General features: G+C 45.7%; 3 protein-coding genes across 3 annotated transcripts; 2 read left to right on the top strand and 1 right to left on the bottom strand.

Moving 5' to 3' along the window:
• LOC8056260 (inactive leucine-rich repeat receptor-like serine/threonine-protein kinase At1g60630) lies at positions 2729–8028 on the top strand (the record flags this gene model as incomplete). The annotated part of the gene is made up of 3 exons (XM_002454799.2): positions 2729–4066; positions 4180–4615; positions 7055–8028. Coding segments are annotated over 3 exons (2463 nt in total), but the record flags the coding sequence as incomplete, so codon positions are not given.
• On the top strand, positions 9038–12463 carry LOC8084458 (DEAD-box ATP-dependent RNA helicase 2). Its single transcript, XM_002454798.2, has 8 exons — positions 9038–9472; positions 9855–10095; positions 10179–10259; positions 10720–10827; positions 10907–11026; positions 11141–11308; positions 11447–11533; positions 12021–12463. Exons 1-8 carry the CDS (start codon positions 9168–9170, stop codon positions 12132–12134), a joined length of 1224 nt encoding a protein of 407 aa, XP_002454843.1. The 5' UTR covers positions 9038–9167; the 3' UTR covers positions 12135–12463.
• On the bottom strand, positions 13744–18478 carry LOC8056259 (protein FAR1-RELATED SEQUENCE 5). Its single transcript, XM_021459633.1, has 2 exons — positions 16371–18478; positions 13744–16160 (listed from the first exon to the last, which is right to left on the bottom strand). Exon 2 carries the CDS (start codon positions 16144–16146, stop codon positions 13744–13746), a length of 2403 nt encoding a protein of 800 aa, XP_021315308.1. The 5' UTR covers positions 16147–16160; positions 16371–18478.

The following is a 20031-nucleotide window of genomic DNA, read 5'->3' as shown; positions in this document are numbered from 1 at the left end:
TTGTAAAACCCCCAAAATCTCAAAACCCTGAACAATTCACTAAAATTCTGACACTATTTTCTTTAGTTTTGGTGTTTGCTAGTGATAGATTATTGGGTCAGGCCCAGGATGGCCGAATTGTAAGGCCCTGATCCATCACATCAAATCTTTGCACACATGTATAGAACATTAAATATATATAAAAAAATAAACTAATCACACAGTTTGGTTGAAAATCACGAGACGAATCTTTTAAGCCTAGTTACTCTATGATTAGCCTTAAGTGCTACAGTAACCCCACATGTGCTAATGATAGATTAATTATACTTAATAGATTCGTCTATGTAATTTATTTTTTTATTAGTTTCTAAAACTTCTCCCGACATCCTTCCGACATATCTGATGTGACATCCAAAAAATTTCCATCTCCAATCTAAACAGGGCCTAAAGAGTCAAACCAAATCCAAATGCTCCAGACTCCCTTTAATGCTTGCACATTGAGGCGCACTTTTTGATTTTTTTTTTGCCAGTGATAGATTATTGGGCCAGTCTTTCTTCTGTTGTTGCTAATTTTGTTTGCGAATTACCAGCACCGGGGACAAGCTCGGCCCTACCACTCGGCCATCGTGCTGCTCTGCCATGCGCGCGGACTAGGTGTTTGATGATGAAATAGCTGAGATGGATAACCTTAGGCTTTGTTTAGTTCACTCTGAAATTTAAAAACTTTTCAAGATTCATCATCACATCAAAACTTGTGGTATATACATAAAACATTAAATATAGAAGAAACAAAAATTAATTACACAGTTTATCTGTAATTTACGAGACGAATCTTTTGAGTGTAGTTAGTTTATGATTAGACAATATTACCATAAACAAATAAAAAAACTACAGTACCAAAATCTAAAACTTTTTTAGAACTAAACAAAGCCTTACTAGAACAGAGAAAAAGATAAATTATATATAAAATAAAAACTACGTAACCAAGCACACTTAATACTAGACAGGTTTGAAGACAATATATATAACCAAATAACTAAAGATTGACTTGCTAAAAGTAGATTTGGATTGTCTAAGTTTCAATCTTAGCCAGGTTAAAAATAAGCTAAGAACAAAAGAAACTCTAAATCCTAGGCCTTGTTTAGTTCACTCCGAAATTTAAAAACTTTTCAAGATTCTTTGTCACATCAAATATTGTGGCACATACATGAAGCACTAAATATAAAAGAAAATAAAAACTAATTGCACAGTTTATCTGTAATTTACGAGACGAATCTTTTGAGCCTAGTTAGTTTATAATTGGATAATATTTGCCACAAACAAACGAAAATGCTAAAGTATCAAAATACGAAATCTTTCCCTAGCGACGTTTCTCTCCGTCTGCCTCTCGCTCGCATCTCCGTTTCTCTCGGGCCTCCTTTAGTTCTATTTTTTTTTTCAAAAATAAATATTATAGTACTTTCGTTCGCATTTAACAAATATAATATAGATTAAGTAAATTTAAAAATATCCGTCATGTAAGGTCTTGTTTAGTTCGGAAAAACTTTTAGTTTGGGGGCACTATAGCATTTTGTTTTTATTTGACAAACATTATCCAATCATAGAGTAACTAGTTTTAAAAGATTCATCCCGCGGTTTACAAGTAAACTATGCAATTCGTTTTATTTTCGTCTATATTTAGTGCTCTATGCATGTACCGTAAGATTTGATGTGACGGTGAATCTTAAAAAGTTTTTTGTTTTTGGGTGAACTAAACAAGGACTAAATTACAGATTTTAATCGCATTATCGCAAGATTCGATGTGATAAGAAATTTAAATTTTTTGTAATTTGTTTAGAAGTAAGACCTTGTTTAGTTTAAAATTTTTTTAGGAAATCGATCTGTAGCACTTTCGTTTGTATTCAAATATTGTCCAATTATAGACTAACTAGGATCAAAAGATTCGTCTCGTCAATTCCGACTAAACTGTGTAATTAGTTTTTATTTTTGTTTATATTTAATACTACATACATGTATCTAATGATTTGATGTGACGGAGAATTTGAAAAATTTTGCAAAATTTTTTTAGAACTAAACATATGGCCTAAACAAGGCCTCGGTCTCGGTGGGTGGGGCCACATGCAGCAGTAGTAACAGTAGTACTGCTATGGGACAAGGCGGGCACAGAAAGAAATTAATGGGAGCACGCAGGCTTTTGAGAGACCCGAGGAGGGTAAGTAAGGTCATTATGACCGTCATCAGTGTCTGCACGGCACTGCACGCACGCGGCCCTAATTCCGAATCTCTCTTGCAGTGGCAGTGCAGGCTAATCTCAGCCACACTAGACCTGCTAAGGCCTTGTTTAGGGCTTGCTTACTTTCTAAAAAATTTACAAAATTTTTTAGATTTCTCGTCACATCGAATCTTTAGATGTATGTATAGAGTATTAAATATAAATGAAAATAAAAATTAATTTCACAGTTTGGTCGGAATTGACGAGACGAATTTTTTGAGACTAGTTAGTCCACGATTGGACAATATTTGCTACCGTGTCGATTTTCCTAAATTTTTTAAACTAAACAAGGCCTTAGTTCAACCTGAAAATCAAAATTTTTTTAAAATTTCCTGTCACATCGAATCTTCGATAATATTTATTATAAACAAACCGAAAGTTTTATAGTAGGGAAATTAAAAAAATTCACAGCTAACCCAGGCCTAATCCTCATCTGATTTCCCGACAGACCATAGCTGCTGGTGGGTGAGGCTGTGAGCTGCAGCTGCAATCTGCAGACGACGCCGATCACTGAGATGCAGCTGCAATCCGCGATCAGCAGCCCGTGAGCGTGAGCAGCATCCACTTCCTTTTCCTTTTCCCCTCCCTCCAACCATCGGCTCGCGGTTTGCCGTTGCCGTTGCCGGCCTCGTTCGCCTTTCCTTCTTTTCTAGCTCCGGACCTCCTTCCCTGGCCTCCACACAGAGAGAGAGAGAGAGAGAGAGAGAGAGAGAGAGCAATCCAAGTCCAAGGCCTTGGCAATCTGGCAATGCCGCCGCCCGCCCATTGGCTTCGCTAAAACCTAAACCCCCACCCAGTCCAGTCGAATCCAGCCAGCGACCCTCACCCACCATGCCTCGCCGCCCAGCACCAGGTCCAGGAGCCGCCTGGCCGTGCTTCCTCCTGCTCCACATTGTCGCCCACCTCCACCTCGCCGCCATTGCCAATGCCGCCGACGCCGACGCCCTGCTCACCCTCAAGTCCTCCCTCGACCGCTCCGACCGCCTCCCGTGGCGCCCCGACACGGCGCCCTCCTTCTGCGCCTCCTGGCCCGGCGTGCGCCAGTGCGCACCCGCCGGCCGCGTCACCAAGCTCGTTCTCGAGGGCCTCAACCTCACGGGCTCCCTCACCGCCGCGCTCCTCGCCCCGCTCGCCGAGCTGCGGGTCCTCAGCCTTAAGTCCAACGCCCTCACGGGCCCCATCCCGGACGCCCTCCCGCGCGCGCTCCCAAACCTCAAGCTCCTCTACCTCGCCGACAACCGCCTCCAGGGCCGCGTCCCCGCAACGCTCGCCCTGCTCCATCGCGCCACCGTCATCGTCCTCTCCGGAAACCGACTCACGGGCCAGATCCCGCCCTCCCTCGCCGCCCTGCCCCGCCTCACCTCGCTGCTCCTCGACCGCAATCTGCTCACCGGCGCCGTCCCGTCCTTGGGGCAGCCCACGCTCAGGGCGCTCAACGTCTCCGCCAACCGCCTCTCGGGGGAGATCCCCCGCGCGCTCGCCGCTAGGTTCAACGCCTCGTCCTTCCTCCCCAATGCCGGCCTCTGTGGCGCTCCGCTCGCCGTCCGCTGCGTCCCCGGTGCCGACGGGCCCAGCCCTGCGCCGCTTACCGCGGCCACGGCGGCGTTCGCGCCCCTGCCCCCGCCCCGGACCAAGACTCGCCGCGGCAAGAACGCCGCCGTCGTGGCCGGAGCCACCGTGGCAGGGGTGGTGGTGCTGGCCATCCTCGTGGCGGCGGCGCTCATGGCGTCGCGGCGCGGGAGGAACAAGCGCGTCGCCGGCGACGTGGACAAGGGCGGCGGCGGTATAGTGGCGGCGGAGGAGGAGGAGCACCAGGTGGGACTGGGAACGTCTCTCTGCCTGGTGGCCCCGTTGGATTGGGTCCACCTGCGGCCTCTGATTTTCCTGATTTAATTAATTATTAACTAGTATATCCTTTGCCCGTGCAGGCACAGCAGCATCATAATCATGCATCCTCCGCGGCAACGGCGGCGGCGACGACAGCCGGGGCGGCCGTGGGCGTCGGCGGGCGGGAGTTCTCGTGGGAGCGCGAGGGAATCGGCAAGCTGGTGTTCTGCGGCGGCGTGGCGGAGATGTACAGCCTGGAGGAGCTGCTGCGCGCGTCGGCCGAGACGCTGGGGCGCGGCGAGGTGGGCAGCACGTACAAGGCGGTCATGGAGACAGGGTTCATCGTGACGGTGAAGCGGATGCGCGACCCGTCGGCGGGTGGGGTGGGCGCGGCCGAGTTCGGGCGGCGCGCAGAGGAGCTGGGGCGGGTGCGGCACCCAAACGCGGTGGCGCTGCGGGCCTACTTCCAGGCTAAGGAGGAGCGGCTGCTGGTGTACGACTACTTCCCAAACGGAAGCCTCTTCTCCCTCGTGCACGGTCAGTAAAAACCCAACCCACTCGCCCTTTGATTTATCATCAATAATATAGTACTTTGCCAATTGCCACCCCTAGGAAATTCCCAATCCCATCCCATTCCCATGGAAATCAAATCAAAATCAAACCAAAACTAGCCTAGACTGACGGTAATTGCTTTCAATCCAAACGCATGAACATCTCCAGGCCAGGCAGGTACCAAATTGAAACTAGTTGGATCTATCTATCTAACCAGTAACAACCCAACCACGCATACGGACATTGTGTCATGCATTTATTATGCGTAAGTGGACAACCCTGTCTCCTCTCGACGCCATGTATGGTGGCCAGATCACGAAGAAGATACTGGCTGACCCAGCCAGGGGCCACGGATTTCTTGTCACTTCTCCTCTCACCATGGATGGCGATGGGCGGACCTTCCTTCAAGGACTCCACATCTCCCTCATGGACGGGAGCACGCAGTCGAGTTATAAAGGCACCCTTCGGTAGCTGTAGTGTAGCTCTACCTCCCATGGATCTGCCGTGCAATGCAGTTACCCAAAAGGACTCTTTGGCCCCTTGGCCTTTATTTGTTGCTGTTTGGCTTTGGCAGGCTGGACATACATGCATGCCTCATGCTTCACCTTAAAGTTAGACTAGGACATCACCTTCCTGCTGCTCCTCTCGTTCTATATATATATATAAAGCACATCATGATCATGGTTCATGGTTCTTAATATGACACAATTCGACAAATAGCACTTTCAGATGGAAACATATTATGAATCATCTTTTATTTATAATGAAAGTAGTCGCATCACAGAGCTTGACTTAGGGAAAATGCAAATGGGATTGTATTCAGTGCGGGTCGTGTTAGGTTGTTCAGTCCTCCCCGAGCTTTAAAACCCAGAATGAATTGGCATCTACTAGTCGCAGTACAGTACGAGCACAAGGATTGAGCTTGAAGGAAGGCTGCTCAGCCATCAGGCATGCATGTGACTGACAGGGGAAGGCAGAGCCTGCTACCTAGTTACTCCTTCATTCATGCAAGTGAAGACCCACAGGACATGAATTTGCATTGCAATTCATAGACAAGGAACTATTGCATTGCAATTCATAGATCAGTATGGTATCGCTAGTACTGTATCACCAGATCGCACAACAGCTGAACTGGTGCTCTGGGTTCGAAGAGAGACCATGTGCATATGGGAGTGCTGCAGTACACTCCTGTGCATTTAATTTTGTATCTCAACTCCTGCAATCTACTATTAGTTGGATAGATTAAGCCTAATCCTTTAAAGTCCGAGCCTATTCTCATATTCGGAACTGGTACGGCAAAATGCTGGAGTAATTTAGGAACCCTATGAACCAGAACAGAATTTGGAGTAAGCAACGATATTTATGTATAAATGGGACTTCTCTTGAAAAAGGAAAAAAATAATTAACAGGGAGGTATCTCTGACTGACTGATTAACAAACAAACAAACAAAGAGTCAGAGGCCACAGTGCATGAACATGGGTGCCTCTGGTTCATGTGACATGTGAGTGACTGAGGGGTGAGTCAAATGGACTACTCCCTAGTCACTACACTTGTTAGTTTCTCGTGCATCTTCTTTTTTCCTTTTGTAAAATGAAGTGTTCTCTTTGTCTTGTTATTGTTAGCCAGTAAATGGAATGTGTAGCACATGCCCTGCATTCAATGGCCATCTTTCTTAGTGTACAGGTAAGTTATACAAGACAGTAACAGCAGGGAAATTATTGATCTGCTATGTGCATTTGGTTAAATCAATTGATTAAAAAGATTATGATGTCCATCACCATGCATCGACTGATCTCAGAGTCACCACAGTGTGAGTCTTTTATGGTCCCAAAAATAACAGGATTAGTCCTCACAAAGAATGAAGGACGGAAGGAAAAGAAAACGGTTAATTTAAGGGCAGTCCGTCAAAGTGAAGGCCATGCTCTCTCTCTATCTGTCTCACTTGCCAGGGCATTGTGATGGCTGGATCTGAGACAATAAACCCTGTGGCCACTATGGCATTGCATGTACTAATTGTTATTTTAGCCAGCAGTAGCTCATTTCCAGCACAAGCTCAGGGACAAGAGCATACAAACATATATAGTTGCCCCAAGGCCAGGCGTACAGGTAGGCAGATGATGGGTGTAGCTTGCTTGTGATCGTTGATAGCATCGTCAGACATATCTACATGGTGGTCCAGGCGGCCCTGCTGCTGAGTTACTGTGGTACTGCATTCCCTGCCTGCTTGCATTGAGCAGGAGAGGCCTTCAATCAGAGTCAGACGATGCATGCCATGGGCCATGGCAATATGATGGCCTCACACAGACACAGTTGTGGACCTTACTTATGCTAGTACTATGTCATGGCTGTTATATAACTAATCTTCTGCGCTTTGTGATGGTCTTGTTGCTCTTCCTTCAAGATTTATGCAATGCTGTGTGCAGGGTCGCGGCCGCCCAGCAAGGGCAAGCCACTGCACTGGACATCGTGCATGAAGATCGCAGAGGATGTTGCAGCGGGGCTGGTGCACCTCCACCAGTCGAGCATCGTGCACGGCAACCTGAAGCCCTCCAACGTCCTCCTAGGCCCCGATTTCGAGTCGTGTCTCACCGACTACGGCCTGGTGCCGACACTGCTACCCTCCAATGCCGAGCTCCACTCCTCGTCCTCGAGCTCCCTGTTCTACCGCGCCCCAGAGGTACGTGGCGCCCACGCCACGTCCTCCACGCCTGCAACAGACGTGTACAGCTTCGGGGTGCTCCTACTGGAGCTCCTGACGGGCCGGACACCGTTCCAGGACCTCATGGAGCTGCATGGCGATGACATCCCCAGCTGGGTGCGTGCGGTGCGTGAGGAGGAGAGGGAGACGGAGTCCGGAGGGGAGTCTGTGTCTGCCGGTGGTGCCGAGGAGAAGCTCACGGCGCTGATCAACATTGCCGCGATGTGCGTGGCTGCGGACCCGGCCAGGCGGCCCACCATGGTGGAGCTGCTCCGGATGGTGAGGGAGGCGAGGGCTGAGGCCATGTCATCGTCCAACAGCAGCGACCGGTCACCAGCTCGGTGGTCCGATGCCATGCTGGGCGTGCCGCGGGATCAGGCTGCGGAGAGCTTCACGGACAGGGAAAGAGACTGACGAGCTCCGTCATGCTTTCCCCTGTTACTGGAGTATTATTACTGTTATGTTATAGTAGGCTAGACTAGAAGAAGGCATAGGCCATAGGATTGAGAGTTGTGGTTCCTTCCTTTGTGTAAGATGAGAATGAGATGGATTGGATTGGTTTTGGTGTAAAATCTTGTTTCCATTTTCTTTTCATCAGAGACTGATGAGATACCAAAGCAAAGCAAAGCAAGCAAGCTAAGATTGCTTCCTGCAGGTCTGCAGCTCAAGCTGCAGCCGGTGTTTTATGTTTATCTTCCAGTCATGGGTTGTTCTGCATTGTTTATCTGATTGTATTTACCTTTTCTACCGTTTTTTTTTTTGAGTTATGCCACAGGCATTTGACGATGACACATTGCGTTTGTCACTGTGAGCTTATACATTTTCCTTCCGGCCTTGTAAACAAGACAAGGCCCAGCATATATCCAAGGAAGAGCCAAACAGGCCTGGCCCGGACTCCAAAGCGTACAGTAGATTTGTAAACAAGAGAAGGCCCAGCCAATCTAGGAGGTGTTTGGTTTGGGTTGAAGTTTAGTATTTTTGTTTTTTTAGTAATTATAGTCCAATTATAGACTAAATAGCCTTAAAAGGTTCGTCTCTCAAATTACTCTATAGCTATGTTTTTAATTTCATAAATAGTTTATATTTACTACTTTATGTATATGTCCAAACATTCGATGCGATAAGCGGTAAACTTGCCGCATTCAACTAAATAGGCCCTAAGAAAGAGTCTAATAGGCCTGGCGCAGACTCCAAAACTTAGACAATACAATATCAGTATATAGTACTCCCTCTATTCCAAACTAGAACAAATCATAAGTCGTTTTGACTTTTTTGGTACATCAATTTTACTATATATACAGACATATGTTATATCTAAAAAAGTCAAAGCGACTTATAATTTGGAACAGAAGGAGTAGAAGTTAGAGGGTGTTCATATGCTTATGGAATGGTAAAACTTTTGGCTCTATTTTTTTGCTGCAAAACTTTTACCTTTTTAAACCTTATATCTTGGTGTTTAGATGCATGGTAAAACTTTAGCGATGTTTTTGCCCAGTTTTGAACCTCTTGAGTTCCAAATGCTAAAAGTTTAGCAGCATAAGTTTCATATTTAGATTTATTTAACAAAAGATGAGATAGAACGGTAAAATTTTGATAAAAAGAGAGAAATTAGTAAAAAATCTCTTGTTTCCCACAAAGCACCTTGTGATGTAGAGGAAATCTCACAGGCAACCTCCATCCATCCAACCAAACCCGTCCGAGGCGATTTGATGATAAATTGCGAAAAAGCCCAGGCGCAGGCGGCGAAACAATCGGGTCCTTCTCCTCTCGTCTTGTCCCCATCCCTCTCCCCTTTCTTTCCTCATCCACCAGAGTTTCGCTAGCTAGGGTTTCCACCAATGGCGGCGCCCACCACCTCCCGCCGCGGCCCCGGCGGCGCGCGCAACATGGACGACGAGAACCTCACCTTCGAGACCTCCCCGGGGGTCGAGGTCGTCAGCAGCTTCGACCAGATGGGCATCAAGGACGACCTCCTCCGCGGCATCTACGGCTACGGCTTCGAGAAGCCCTCTGCCATCCAGCAGCGCGCTGTCCTCCCCATCATCAACGGCCGCGACGTCATCGCGCAGGCCCAGTCCGGTACCGGCAAGACGTCCATGATCTCCCTCACCGTCTGCCAGATCGTCGACACCGCCGTGCGCGAGTAATAATCTCTATTTAATTTAATATACATAATTATCCATTATCCTCCCTTCCTTCCTTATATGCAAGTTATTACTGAGCGAGCGTGCGAGCGATCAATCTGTTCTGTTTGTTTACCAACTATACTGGTTGCTGGTTGTAAGTTAGGGTTTTCGAATCAAGGATTTTCCCCCAAATATAAGCTGAACCGGATCAGCTAGGGTCTTCTTGTTTAGTCTGTTTGATGTATCCTCTGTAATAGGTTGTGCACAGCTCAGGAATTAGGGCACTGCCTGTTTTTATTCTCGATTTCTCAGAGCATGTATGTTTTTTTTTTTTCAGTATATAGGGGAGCAGAGCTGGAATTTGAATTAACTTTATTATTATGTTCCCTCGTCTCACAGGGTGCAGGCTTTGATACTCTCGCCTACTAGGGAGCTTGCTTCCCAAACAGAGAGAGTTATGCTGGCTATTGGCGACCACCTCAATGTCCAAGTGCATGCTTGCATTGGTGGGAAAAGTATTGGTGAGGATATCAGGAGGCTCGAGAACGGAGTGCATGTCGTCTCAGGAACTCCAGGCAGAGTCTGTGATATGATCAAGAGGAGGACCCTGCGAACAAGAGCCATCAAGCTTCTAGTTCTGGTTCGTTCACTCTCTTATTTTCCTTTTTGAAAATTTTTGTCTGCTCAACATGTGAGGGGCTAATTCCTTCTCTGATGATACAGGATGAAGCTGATGAGATGTTGAGTAGAGGCTTTAAGGATCAGATTTATGATGTCTACAGATATCTCCCACCAGAACTTCAGGTAACTATTGAAACTTATAGTTTGGGGCTTTGGGCACAAATGATAGTTTTTCCTTTTTTTTTTGTCTTCAGTTTTGTATCTTGTCAGAAAATTGCTTTTTTTTCCCCTATAGCATTATCCGATCTGCCACCAAGTTCAGTTTACCATATTACAATGACTTACGACATGCATGTTTCCAGTTTCCTGTAAGCCACTTATTGTACATAAGGCATATCTTGTATCTGTTTTAGTCCGTAATGCGTCCATAGTTACACATGTACACTGACTGTCCTTTTGCTCAGTTCATGTTATTTTGCTATCTGTTTCATCTTCTTGATATGTTACAACACATTTGGCACATTTCACAATGAGCAAACAATGGGGAAAACGAGTTGCTTTTGTCAATTCTGTTTTCGATGACAAGAAATATTTAGCTTTTACTTGAACTGACGTGATTGTGTATTTTCCTTCCTTTAAACAGGTGTGTTTGATTTCTGCAACTCTTCCTCATGAGATCTTGGAGATGACTAGCAAGTTCATGACCGAACCGGTTAGGATCCTTGTGAAGCGTGATGAGCTGACCCTGGAGGTAAATACCACTGAAAGTTATGCTTTGACCTATATTGATGTCCTTTTGGCTACTAACTTTTATACTGTCATGTTTGCAGGGTATCAAACAATTCTTTGTTGCTGTTGAGAAAGAGGAATGGAAGTTTGATACTCTTTGTGATCTTTATGATACACTCACCATCACCCAAGCTGTTATTTTCTGCAATACTAAGAGAAAGGTAACTTGTTTGTATTTTTGCTTTTCATATCCTGCTTTTCTCTCCCAAAACTTTTGCTTACTTGCCATCATTGTTGTCTTCGATGCTAAGTGGAAAATTTCCTTTTGGGCCCAGGTGGATTGGCTTACTGAGAAAATGCGCAGCAACAACTTCACGGTGTCAGCTATGCACGGTGACATGCCCCAACAAGAAAGGGATGCCATTATGGGTGAGTTCAGGTCTGGTGATACTCGTGTGCTAATAACTACGGATGTTTGGGCTCGAGGACTGGATGTTCAGCAGGCAAGTATTCTGACCTTTTTTATTTGAATCATCTTTTATACTGTTGGAGAATTGCCTGATTGAATGTGTCTTGTTGCTATGTGTTCTCATATTGTTCGCTAACGTTTGGGGTATTGATTGGATTTCTTACATTTTCAGGTTTCACTTGTCATAAATTATGATCTCCCAAATAATCGTGAGCTCTACATCCATCGCATTGGTCGATCTGGTCGTTTTGGGCGCAAGGTGAAGTTTCTAATTTCTGCTACCAACTATGACTCCTGTTTATTCTTGGCTTGTCAGTTGTCATTGTCACCAGTTGATAGATTTGTTGTTGCTTATTTGCTTAACTTGGCCAAATCAACAAGTACACAGTTGTGGGTGTGTGATTACTCATCAAATAAAATGTTTTTCATGTCTTTTGTAGTCAGTAGAGAGTCTTGCTTGTGCAATGTCGAATTTTCGTGTCCACTGCATTTCTTTGGTAGACAAGACAAGAAACGTGGCATAGAAATTGTGTGCTCTCTGCATCCCAGATGCCATAATAGTCGATTTGTCGCATGGAAAAACTGAATACATAGTTGTTCATGCGTTCCTGGCCATGAAGAGCTTAATTGTGTCACATCCAGATTTATTGTATGAAGTGTAGTAGTTGTCAAATTGCAATTGTTATATCCATGTAATACTGGGTTGATTGTAATGACGAAAAGCTGTTTGTGTGTTTGCATTGCAGGGTGTGGCGATCAATTTCGTGCGCAAGGATGACATCCGTATACTGAGAGATATAGAGCAGTACTACAGCACGCAAATTGATGAGATGCCGATGAATGTCGCTGATCTTATTTGAGCAAGAGGATTGGGAGGAGGGAGCGTGTTGTGTTTTATCATCTCCTGTCCGCGCAAGGTTTGGCTTGAGCCTCCTTTGTTGTTGGTGTCGCTGTGGACTGGAAGAGAGGGGCTTTGTAACTGGTGGAGCAGAGATTGTTTCCGTTTTGATCATGGCGTGAACTGTATATATTTTAGCTTGCTCCAGCTCATGTAACACTTTCTTGCTGCGTTTGTGCTTGGGACACGAAGACCTGTGTTGATGGCTTCATTAGTGTGACAATGATTTGGTATTGGATTTTTGGTTGATCGTCTGCCATTCCTGTGCTGAACTGAAGTGCTGTTTATTTATTATTATGGTTTTGATTTGCGCTGAGAATTGTTATTCTTATACTGTGCTTATGAGCCTTGGGCAGGCAACGAAGTGAGAGCTCCAACGATGTGACTGGTCTGATCCAGTTTTGGAGTGAGAAAATAGGCTGTAGTGATCTAAATCTACGTTTTTTTTTTTTGGGGGCGGCGACGGAATGGGTGATGTGGTTATGGATTATGGCACCACACCTGACCTACCAAGACGAATTTGTTGCATCACTGACGTGCTGTGCACTCAGTTGTCCTTTCTTGTGCTGGCATGCCATGGCATGGCCTGGCCTGGTCGGTGATGCTGATGAGTGATGGCTTGCAGATAAGACAAGGTGGCTCGATCGATCTAAGAGGCTCCAGATCCAAGACTGACGCCGCCGACACTCAGCTACCGATTCGAACGCCGTACGTGTCCCCACCCCAGCTGCGCTGCGCTGCGGTGCGGTACGTTCACGGGCGCGGTGGTGGGGAACGTTAACGGCCGGGACGACAATGTATGGACTTGCAGTATGTTGGCTTATTTTTTATGATAGAAAAACATGCTTCCCTCTACTATACCGTACCCTCTGGTCGTATCAACCGTATCGTTAGGACATGCAAGTCGCCGATATCATATACCACGCTCGCCCTCTATCGTACCGTGTCCCCTGGTCGTGGTGTGTATTCGGAGACACCGATCGGTTCCAACAGACCAGCCCGGCCCACACAATGACTTAGGGGAGGGGAGGGGATCAGGATTCAGTGACTTTGCTTCATAAAGTCACATTGTAACTTTCCATCCATCTCATCCCTCCATTCAAGATCCAACGACTTCAAAACTGTCACTTAATCAGTTCAATGCTAGCTAGTTTTAGCCCACTGGGTCATTCTCTGAAACACACCATTCACACATATCCTGCTGAGCACAGGAAGCAACGATACATGGAAAAATGCAGATTTTTGATAAAGTAATTGATGTCTTCACATAGTCAACTAATATAATATATATATTTGACAGCCACGGCTGTATTTACATAGTCCACAAATCCGTCCACAAGCACTAAACATAGAGAATATTTTTGACATCCTCCAACGCCAACAAGTCATGACTGATTTCACATAGTCCACAGTCAAAGCTGCATAGAGGTGAATATTTATGTCAACTATAGGCCACTTCACTTGTACAATTAGGCCGCAAAAGACTATAGTTAAGCTGCAAAAGACTATAGTTAGGCCACAAAAGACTAGATTTAAATATGTCTGAAATACTTTGTCGCTACGTCCGTATATTAGAACTCAAGATTATCAGTATCACAAGTTGGAGCTGCTATGAGCTGAGTAAAGCAGCCTAGATTTCCAATGCCATTGTAATCTTGGAATTCCACAGCGATGCTCTTGTTGTTGTCATCTTTCTCCAATCCAACTTGGGGATGTAGGACATCATCACCTTGCTTTTGTTGCTGCCCATGAAAGTTCAACAAGTTAGTCCAGAAATTCTTTTTATAAACATTGAACTGAATGGCAATAGCATAGACAAGTATGCAGGTTGCAAGTTTTACCTTTGCTTTCTTTTTTGTTGGTGCAGGAGATTTAGTTGGCTTACGCTTACATTTGCGTAACTTATCTAACCAAGTTCTCTGTCTTCTTAATTTTTTGGGCTGAACCTCTTTTTTCTTCAGCTTTGCAGCACCCAAAAGTTCATCACTTTGCTGCACATTTGGGTCAACATTTTCTTGGACAGTATATGTGTTTTCATCCATAGCACTAACAGATAAATTCTCTAGCTGTGTACCAAGGCAATCAAGTGCATTGTCTATCAACAAACAACGTTCTGGAGAGCAAGCTGCTTTATATGCTATATTGTGAAATTTGTGGGAAAGGTTCCTATACCGAAGCTGAGCTTCTAGCTTTGGATTTTCTACCACATTTCTTCCTTGCCTATCTAGGATACTGCCATTGCGTGCATCTCTAGTCCATCTCTTTAGCACATAATGTGTTGGCAATATCTTTATATTCATTAAATCAAGAACCTTTATACTATGTGCACACAATATTCCAGTCCTATTGAACATTCCACAACTACATGAAGTTGTTTGGTTTACAGGATCACCTTCCACTATGCGCTCATCTTCATAATTGAAATCACCATGTAAATTTGCAACTGAAACAGCATACTTGTTATCTCCATCCAATACTCTAGTGCATGCAGCCAAAGATCGCTCATATTCACTTTGGAAAGCTTCAAAAATAATTGGAGTATACACTTCACTTGCTTGCACCAACATAGGGGTACATATTAGTCTTCTTGGTATCTTCTTCCTTGCCTCAAATTCAGATTCTAATTCCTTTTCTCTTTTTTCTTCCACCGTCCTCTCAAAGTGCTTCAAAAATCGAACAATGTCAAAATCTGATTTCAAATGGTTCTTTAGTGCATTGTTAAAGCTCTCACTTAGCTGTGTACTTCTCACTCCTAAACTGAAGACATCTCTCATATAACATTCAGCCCATTTTTCTTTTACCTTGTAGATACTATCTAACCAAGCTTGTTTGTGGACTTTAGATCTCATAGTGTCAAAAGCTTCTTGAAAGGCTTCCTTGTCCTCGTAATCATACATACAAGCACTAAAATCAGATAGAATATGTTCTTCATCTTTGTCTTCACCTTCTTCATTTTCTTGTCCCTTCACTGGAGATAAATGTTTGACAGCATTTTGCATTATGTGAAATGTGCACAATCCATGGTATGATTCAGTGAATACTATCTTTATAGCTTTTGCCATTGCTGCGTCTTGATCTGTATAAATAGTTTTAGGTTGTTTTCCATTATGAGCAGCAAGAAAGGTCTCAAACAACCATGTGAACGAGTCTGTTGTTTCATCAAAGAGAATCGCAGCACCAAAAATAGTGGTTTCTCTAAAATGATTGAGTCCAAGAAAAACACCAAATGGTCTATATTCTTTGTTTGTGCCAAAAGTGGTGTCGAATGTGACAACATCACCAAAGTGTGCATAGTCAAGGATCATTTTTGCATCAGCCCAAAATATGTTGGTTATATGCTCATCACAATCCACCTGCAAAGCATATTGAAATGATGGATTCTCAGCAATTTTTTCATGAAAATACTTCAACATACTACCAGCTTGTCCAAAAGCCAACTCCCTTTGCCGCTTGGTTTGCAAATAATTTTTGCGATCACGACAAGTGTAGCTAAGGTTAAGTGTCCCACCAACTTGACGACTAGCCATCTCATGTGCAGCCTTGGGCCTAATTCCAGAGTCATCAGCAGTCTCAATCTCAAAAGCTTGTAATTCTGAAATTTTTCTTTGAGATGCCATCAAGTGGCGGGTTTGAGGCAAGTGAAGCAAGTGATTATGTTCAAGTGTGACATCAGTAACTTGATAAATTCCTGCACCTCGATCCAACAAAAGACTCATCCGAGCTTTACAATCAGTCCTAGTTTCAGCTCTAAAACACTTCGGCACATGATCAGTTTGCCCTTTTCTTCGATGACCTTCATTGGCACAAACATATCTGCATGAAGTGACCTTGCCATCACATTTACTTACATTTGTGTATCTTTTCCTCACATCAAAGCCAGTACGACCTCCATATGCCACCCAAAACTGCCAAGCCTCATCTGGATTTCTGAATTTTAAACCAATTTCAGGTATCCCTTTCTGAACTTCTACCATTGTCTTGTCAAATTCTGTAGCAAACCATAAAGTTCAATGCAATTTGAGAAAAGCAAATAAATCTTCTCTTTCATCTATCTTCTGTCAAGCATATTACAGTGTGCAATCTCAAACAAATATGTAATATTAATATCATAATTTCTATCTAAGTAATTATAGGCACAGGACAAATAAAATAATCAAAGCAACCCAGATGCAATCTCGGAGATGCAAGAAGAGTTCACCTGGGCTGGTGCTGTTCTGAACTCCAGTCTGTACTGGAGAGGAGGTTGAACGGATCAGTTCTGAACTCCAGTTTGGATGGCGAGGAGGTTGTACGGGACTTGCGGCATGGCGATGCCCGGGACGGCTGGCTCGGGTCTTGGGCTAGTAGGCGAGGCCGCGGCCGGACGGCGGCTGAAACTGTAGTTTCCGGCGAGGAGCGCGGGCTTGGACGATGCGGCTCGCTGGTGGACCGACGGCACACCGCGCGGCTAGGCGACCGAAAGGGCGCGTGCAGGACGGCGGGCGCGTGCAGGATGGGCGGCGGCAGAGAAAAACTCCCGCGCAGAGCTGAGCGCTCCCGCCACCAGCATCTTGTAAAGATATTCTGAAAAAGAGGAGCACAGCCCTGATTGCTTTAGAGTCGTTGGATCTTGAATGAAAGGGTGAGATAGACAGAAAGTTACGACGTGACTTTATGAAGCAAAGTCACTGAATCCCTCTCCGAGGGGAGGGGGGTCTCACTCTCACTCTCATCCCCAACGAGCTAATTCTGTCTTTTGATTCACTGTCACTGTATTTTTCGCTTTATCATCTCAGTTTTGCTCTGTGATTCAGAAGACCACATCCTTTCTTCTCTCATATCATTCTGTTCCTCTTTATGTAATTAACTGTTGGTTTATTTCGTGCAGAAATATGATCCTGTCGATGAAGCTACAATACCAGCAGCTTTCCATCTCAATCTGATCCGATAGAAACTAAGGTGTGTTGATTCGTTTCCTAGACTGGCCAGATTTGTTTGGTTGCCTTCGTGGTTGAGCCTGACTAGGATGAGTTCGTGTTTGTTGGTTGACTTGGTCTGCATACAATTATCTCTTCCTCATACTGGTGAGTTTACCTCTCTCTGAGACATTACATCGAACAGGTTGCTGGCAAGGTGGTGGACTCTGTCTTCGTCTCTGCACACGCCATCGCCGGCGTCCTCTGGATGCACACGCCATCGCACCGCTCCGCACCGCAAGCAGGCCATCGCACGCCTCCGACCCCTCGCACGTCTCCGCACGACAAGCAGGCGCCCCGCGAGCAGGCCAACGACAAGCAGGCGAACGGCAAGGCCGCCGATCTGGCGCTGCAGGGGGTGTCGAAGCCGATCTCGTCGTCCTCATTGGTGCTGCCCGAGACCACCCACTGCATCTCCGCCGACTCCGTCTTCTGTAGCCTCCGCCGGACAATGCCGCCGCTCTCGGCCTCCATCCGGACAGTCGACCAGGCCCGTCGCTAGGAATGCCTCGTGGGCATTTCGGCCTCCGCGCTGCTGGTGCCGGCGGCCGCGCCCGCCGCCGGCTCCGCACAGTAGGGGCAGATCCACGAGGGCTAGCTCCGGCGCACGCGGAAGGCGCTCTCAGACCTCTCCGTACCGAAGGCCGAGGCCGGCAGCAACGAGCGCACGTCGCTGTCGCTCACCCTCCTCTGAAGCGGCAATAACAAGAGGCAGAGGAGATGGAACCGGTGCCATGGTCGTCGAGCTTGAGCACGGCGAGGAGTCAGCTGGCAGCCACGACCACGACCACCTGCAGCTGCAGCAGGGGTCGTTGAGGCGGTAGATGCCGAGGCGGTGATGGAACGACTCGGGGAGCTGGCTCTGGCCTGGCTTCACTTAACGGCCGAATCGGCTGTTCGACCCTAGCTACGCCCTGAGCGTACGGCTGACTACATTGGGCCTAGCTCCGGAGGCTGAACAAGCAACCAAACAGATCAAATTTAGCCCCAGCAAGCCATGGCCAGAGCTGGCCACCAACCAAACACACCCATATATGCCTGATGAGGAACACCACTAACTAAGTACTGCCTTGAGAGATAACACGGTAGAGGAGATGCGTCTTGGGTCCACATCAAGGATTTCATTTCAAGCCAAATGCAATCTGATGGCCTATATATGGAGAAGAGTAGTATTCTCAATCCACAAAACACAAATACGTATCCAATAGCAGCGCACTCATACAACCAATTAACGAGGAGGGTGGCAACACGGTGGCAGCAAAGAATCATGGCCATCAAACATAAAAGAGGAGAATGCTACCTTGTTTAGTTTCGAAAAGATTTCGGATTTCGGTACTGTAGCACTTTCGTTTGTTTGTGGCAAATATTATTCAATCATAGACTAACCAGACTCAAAAGATTCATCTCGCGATTTACAGACAAACTGTGTAATTAGTTTTTGTTTTTATCTATATTTAATGCTTCATGCATGTGTCCTAAGATTCGATGTGACGGAGAATCTTAAAAAGATTTTGGATTTCAGAGTGAATTAAACAATAGTCGTCATTCATCAGAGGAGGAAGCTTTGCTAAGTATGCCTGCCTGCGCGCAGTCAACTCAATACTACTGCATGCTGAGCACAGCAGTGCTATACAACTTGAGGGTTCTCTTTGTCACTTTGTGTGCTCAAGATTCCAGGCTTTGTTTACTTCCCAGAAAATTTTGCAAAATTTTTCACATTCCTCGTCACATCGAATCTTTAGACGCATATATGGAGTATTAAATATAGACAAAAATAAAAACTAATTACACAGTTTGGTCGAAATTGACGAGACGAATCTTTTGAGCCTAGTTAGTGTATGATTGGATAATATTTGTCAAATACAAACGAAAATGCTACAGTGCCTGTTTTGCAAATTTTTTTTGAACTAAACGAGGCCCCAATATATATAATGGTGCTTCCTGCCATTATCGATATTTTTATCCGTCGTTTCTACCCAACTTCTGTTGCAGAGGATGATGAGCAACAATACAAACAAAAAGCAAGAAAAGTAGAAGGGACCCTTCACCGCACTACCCCAACAAATCGAACCTGATACAAAGAATTCAACACAATGATAGTCAATAATGAAGTGAAGCCGCAGATAACAACTGCGGCAAAGCAACCGCTAGAAACTCCAGGCAGCAAATCATCTGCCCAAGTAACAAAAACCATCAACGCAGCAAAAGCATCCGCAGATGGGGCCAACGTGCTCACAATAGCAAAGCATATGCATGCGAGGGGGCCTAAGCAACACCGGTGGCGAAGCATCTGCCTAAGCAAACAAGACCATCGACGCGGCAAAGCGTCCGCGGATGGGGCCAACACGCTCACAACAGCAAATCTGTATAAGAGGGGGCCTAACAGCGGCAAAAGCATCCGCTAGAACTCCAGGCAACAAAGCATCCGCCCAAGCAATAAAAACCATCAACGTGGCAAAGTGTCCGCGAATGAGGCCAACACGCTCGCAACAGTGTATGAGAGGGGGCCTAAGCAACACCGACGGTGAAGCATCCACCTAAACAACAAGACCATTGACGCGGCAGCATTCACGGATGGGCAACACGCTCACAATAACAAAGCATCTGCATACATGTGGTCAATGCTTTTGATGAGGATTCATCGATCATTTGCTACTCTTGCTCCGATGATGATTGTTTGAAAGGAAGGTCCTGATGTATTTTGGCAATGGTGTCAATCAATTCGATAAATAATAATAACTCCCTCCCTCCCTCCTGATGATGACGATGATGATTGTTGTGTTCATCATTCCTTTGATCCAAAACACACACCCTCTGATTTTGTGGCCCAGTAGGAAGTGACACTTAGATAGATACATATTGGGCCAATTTCTCTGCACCCTCCACCGGCCCAGGCCCAGGCCC

This window comes from Sorghum bicolor, chromosome 4, assembly GCF_000003195.3.
Source record: "Sorghum bicolor cultivar BTx623 chromosome 4, Sorghum_bicolor_NCBIv3, whole genome shotgun sequence".
Lineage (NCBI taxonomy): Eukaryota > Viridiplantae > Streptophyta > Magnoliopsida > Poales > Poaceae > Sorghum > Sorghum bicolor.
This window is presented reverse-complemented; position numbering and strand designations above follow the sequence as displayed.

What these genes read in the sequence shown, in the direction of transcription:
- LOC8084458 (XM_002454798.2), top strand. Translation starts at nt 9,168, where the DNA reads ATGGCGGCGCCCACCACCTCCCGCCGCGGCCCCGGCGGCGCGCGCAAC. An exon ending in GTGATGAGCTGACCCTGGAG is followed by an intron (nt 10,828 to 10,906) that starts GTAAATACCACT and finishes TCATGTTTGCAG; the next exon opens with GGTATCAAACAATTCTTTGT. An exon ending in GAGGACTGGATGTTCAGCAG is followed by an intron (nt 11,309 to 11,446) that starts GCAAGTATTCTG and finishes TTACATTTTCAG; the next exon opens with GTTTCACTTGTCATAAATTA.
- LOC8056259 (XM_021459633.1), bottom strand. Translation starts at nt 16,146, where the DNA reads ATGGTAGAAGTTCAGAAAGGGATACCTGAAATTGGTTTAAAATTCAGA.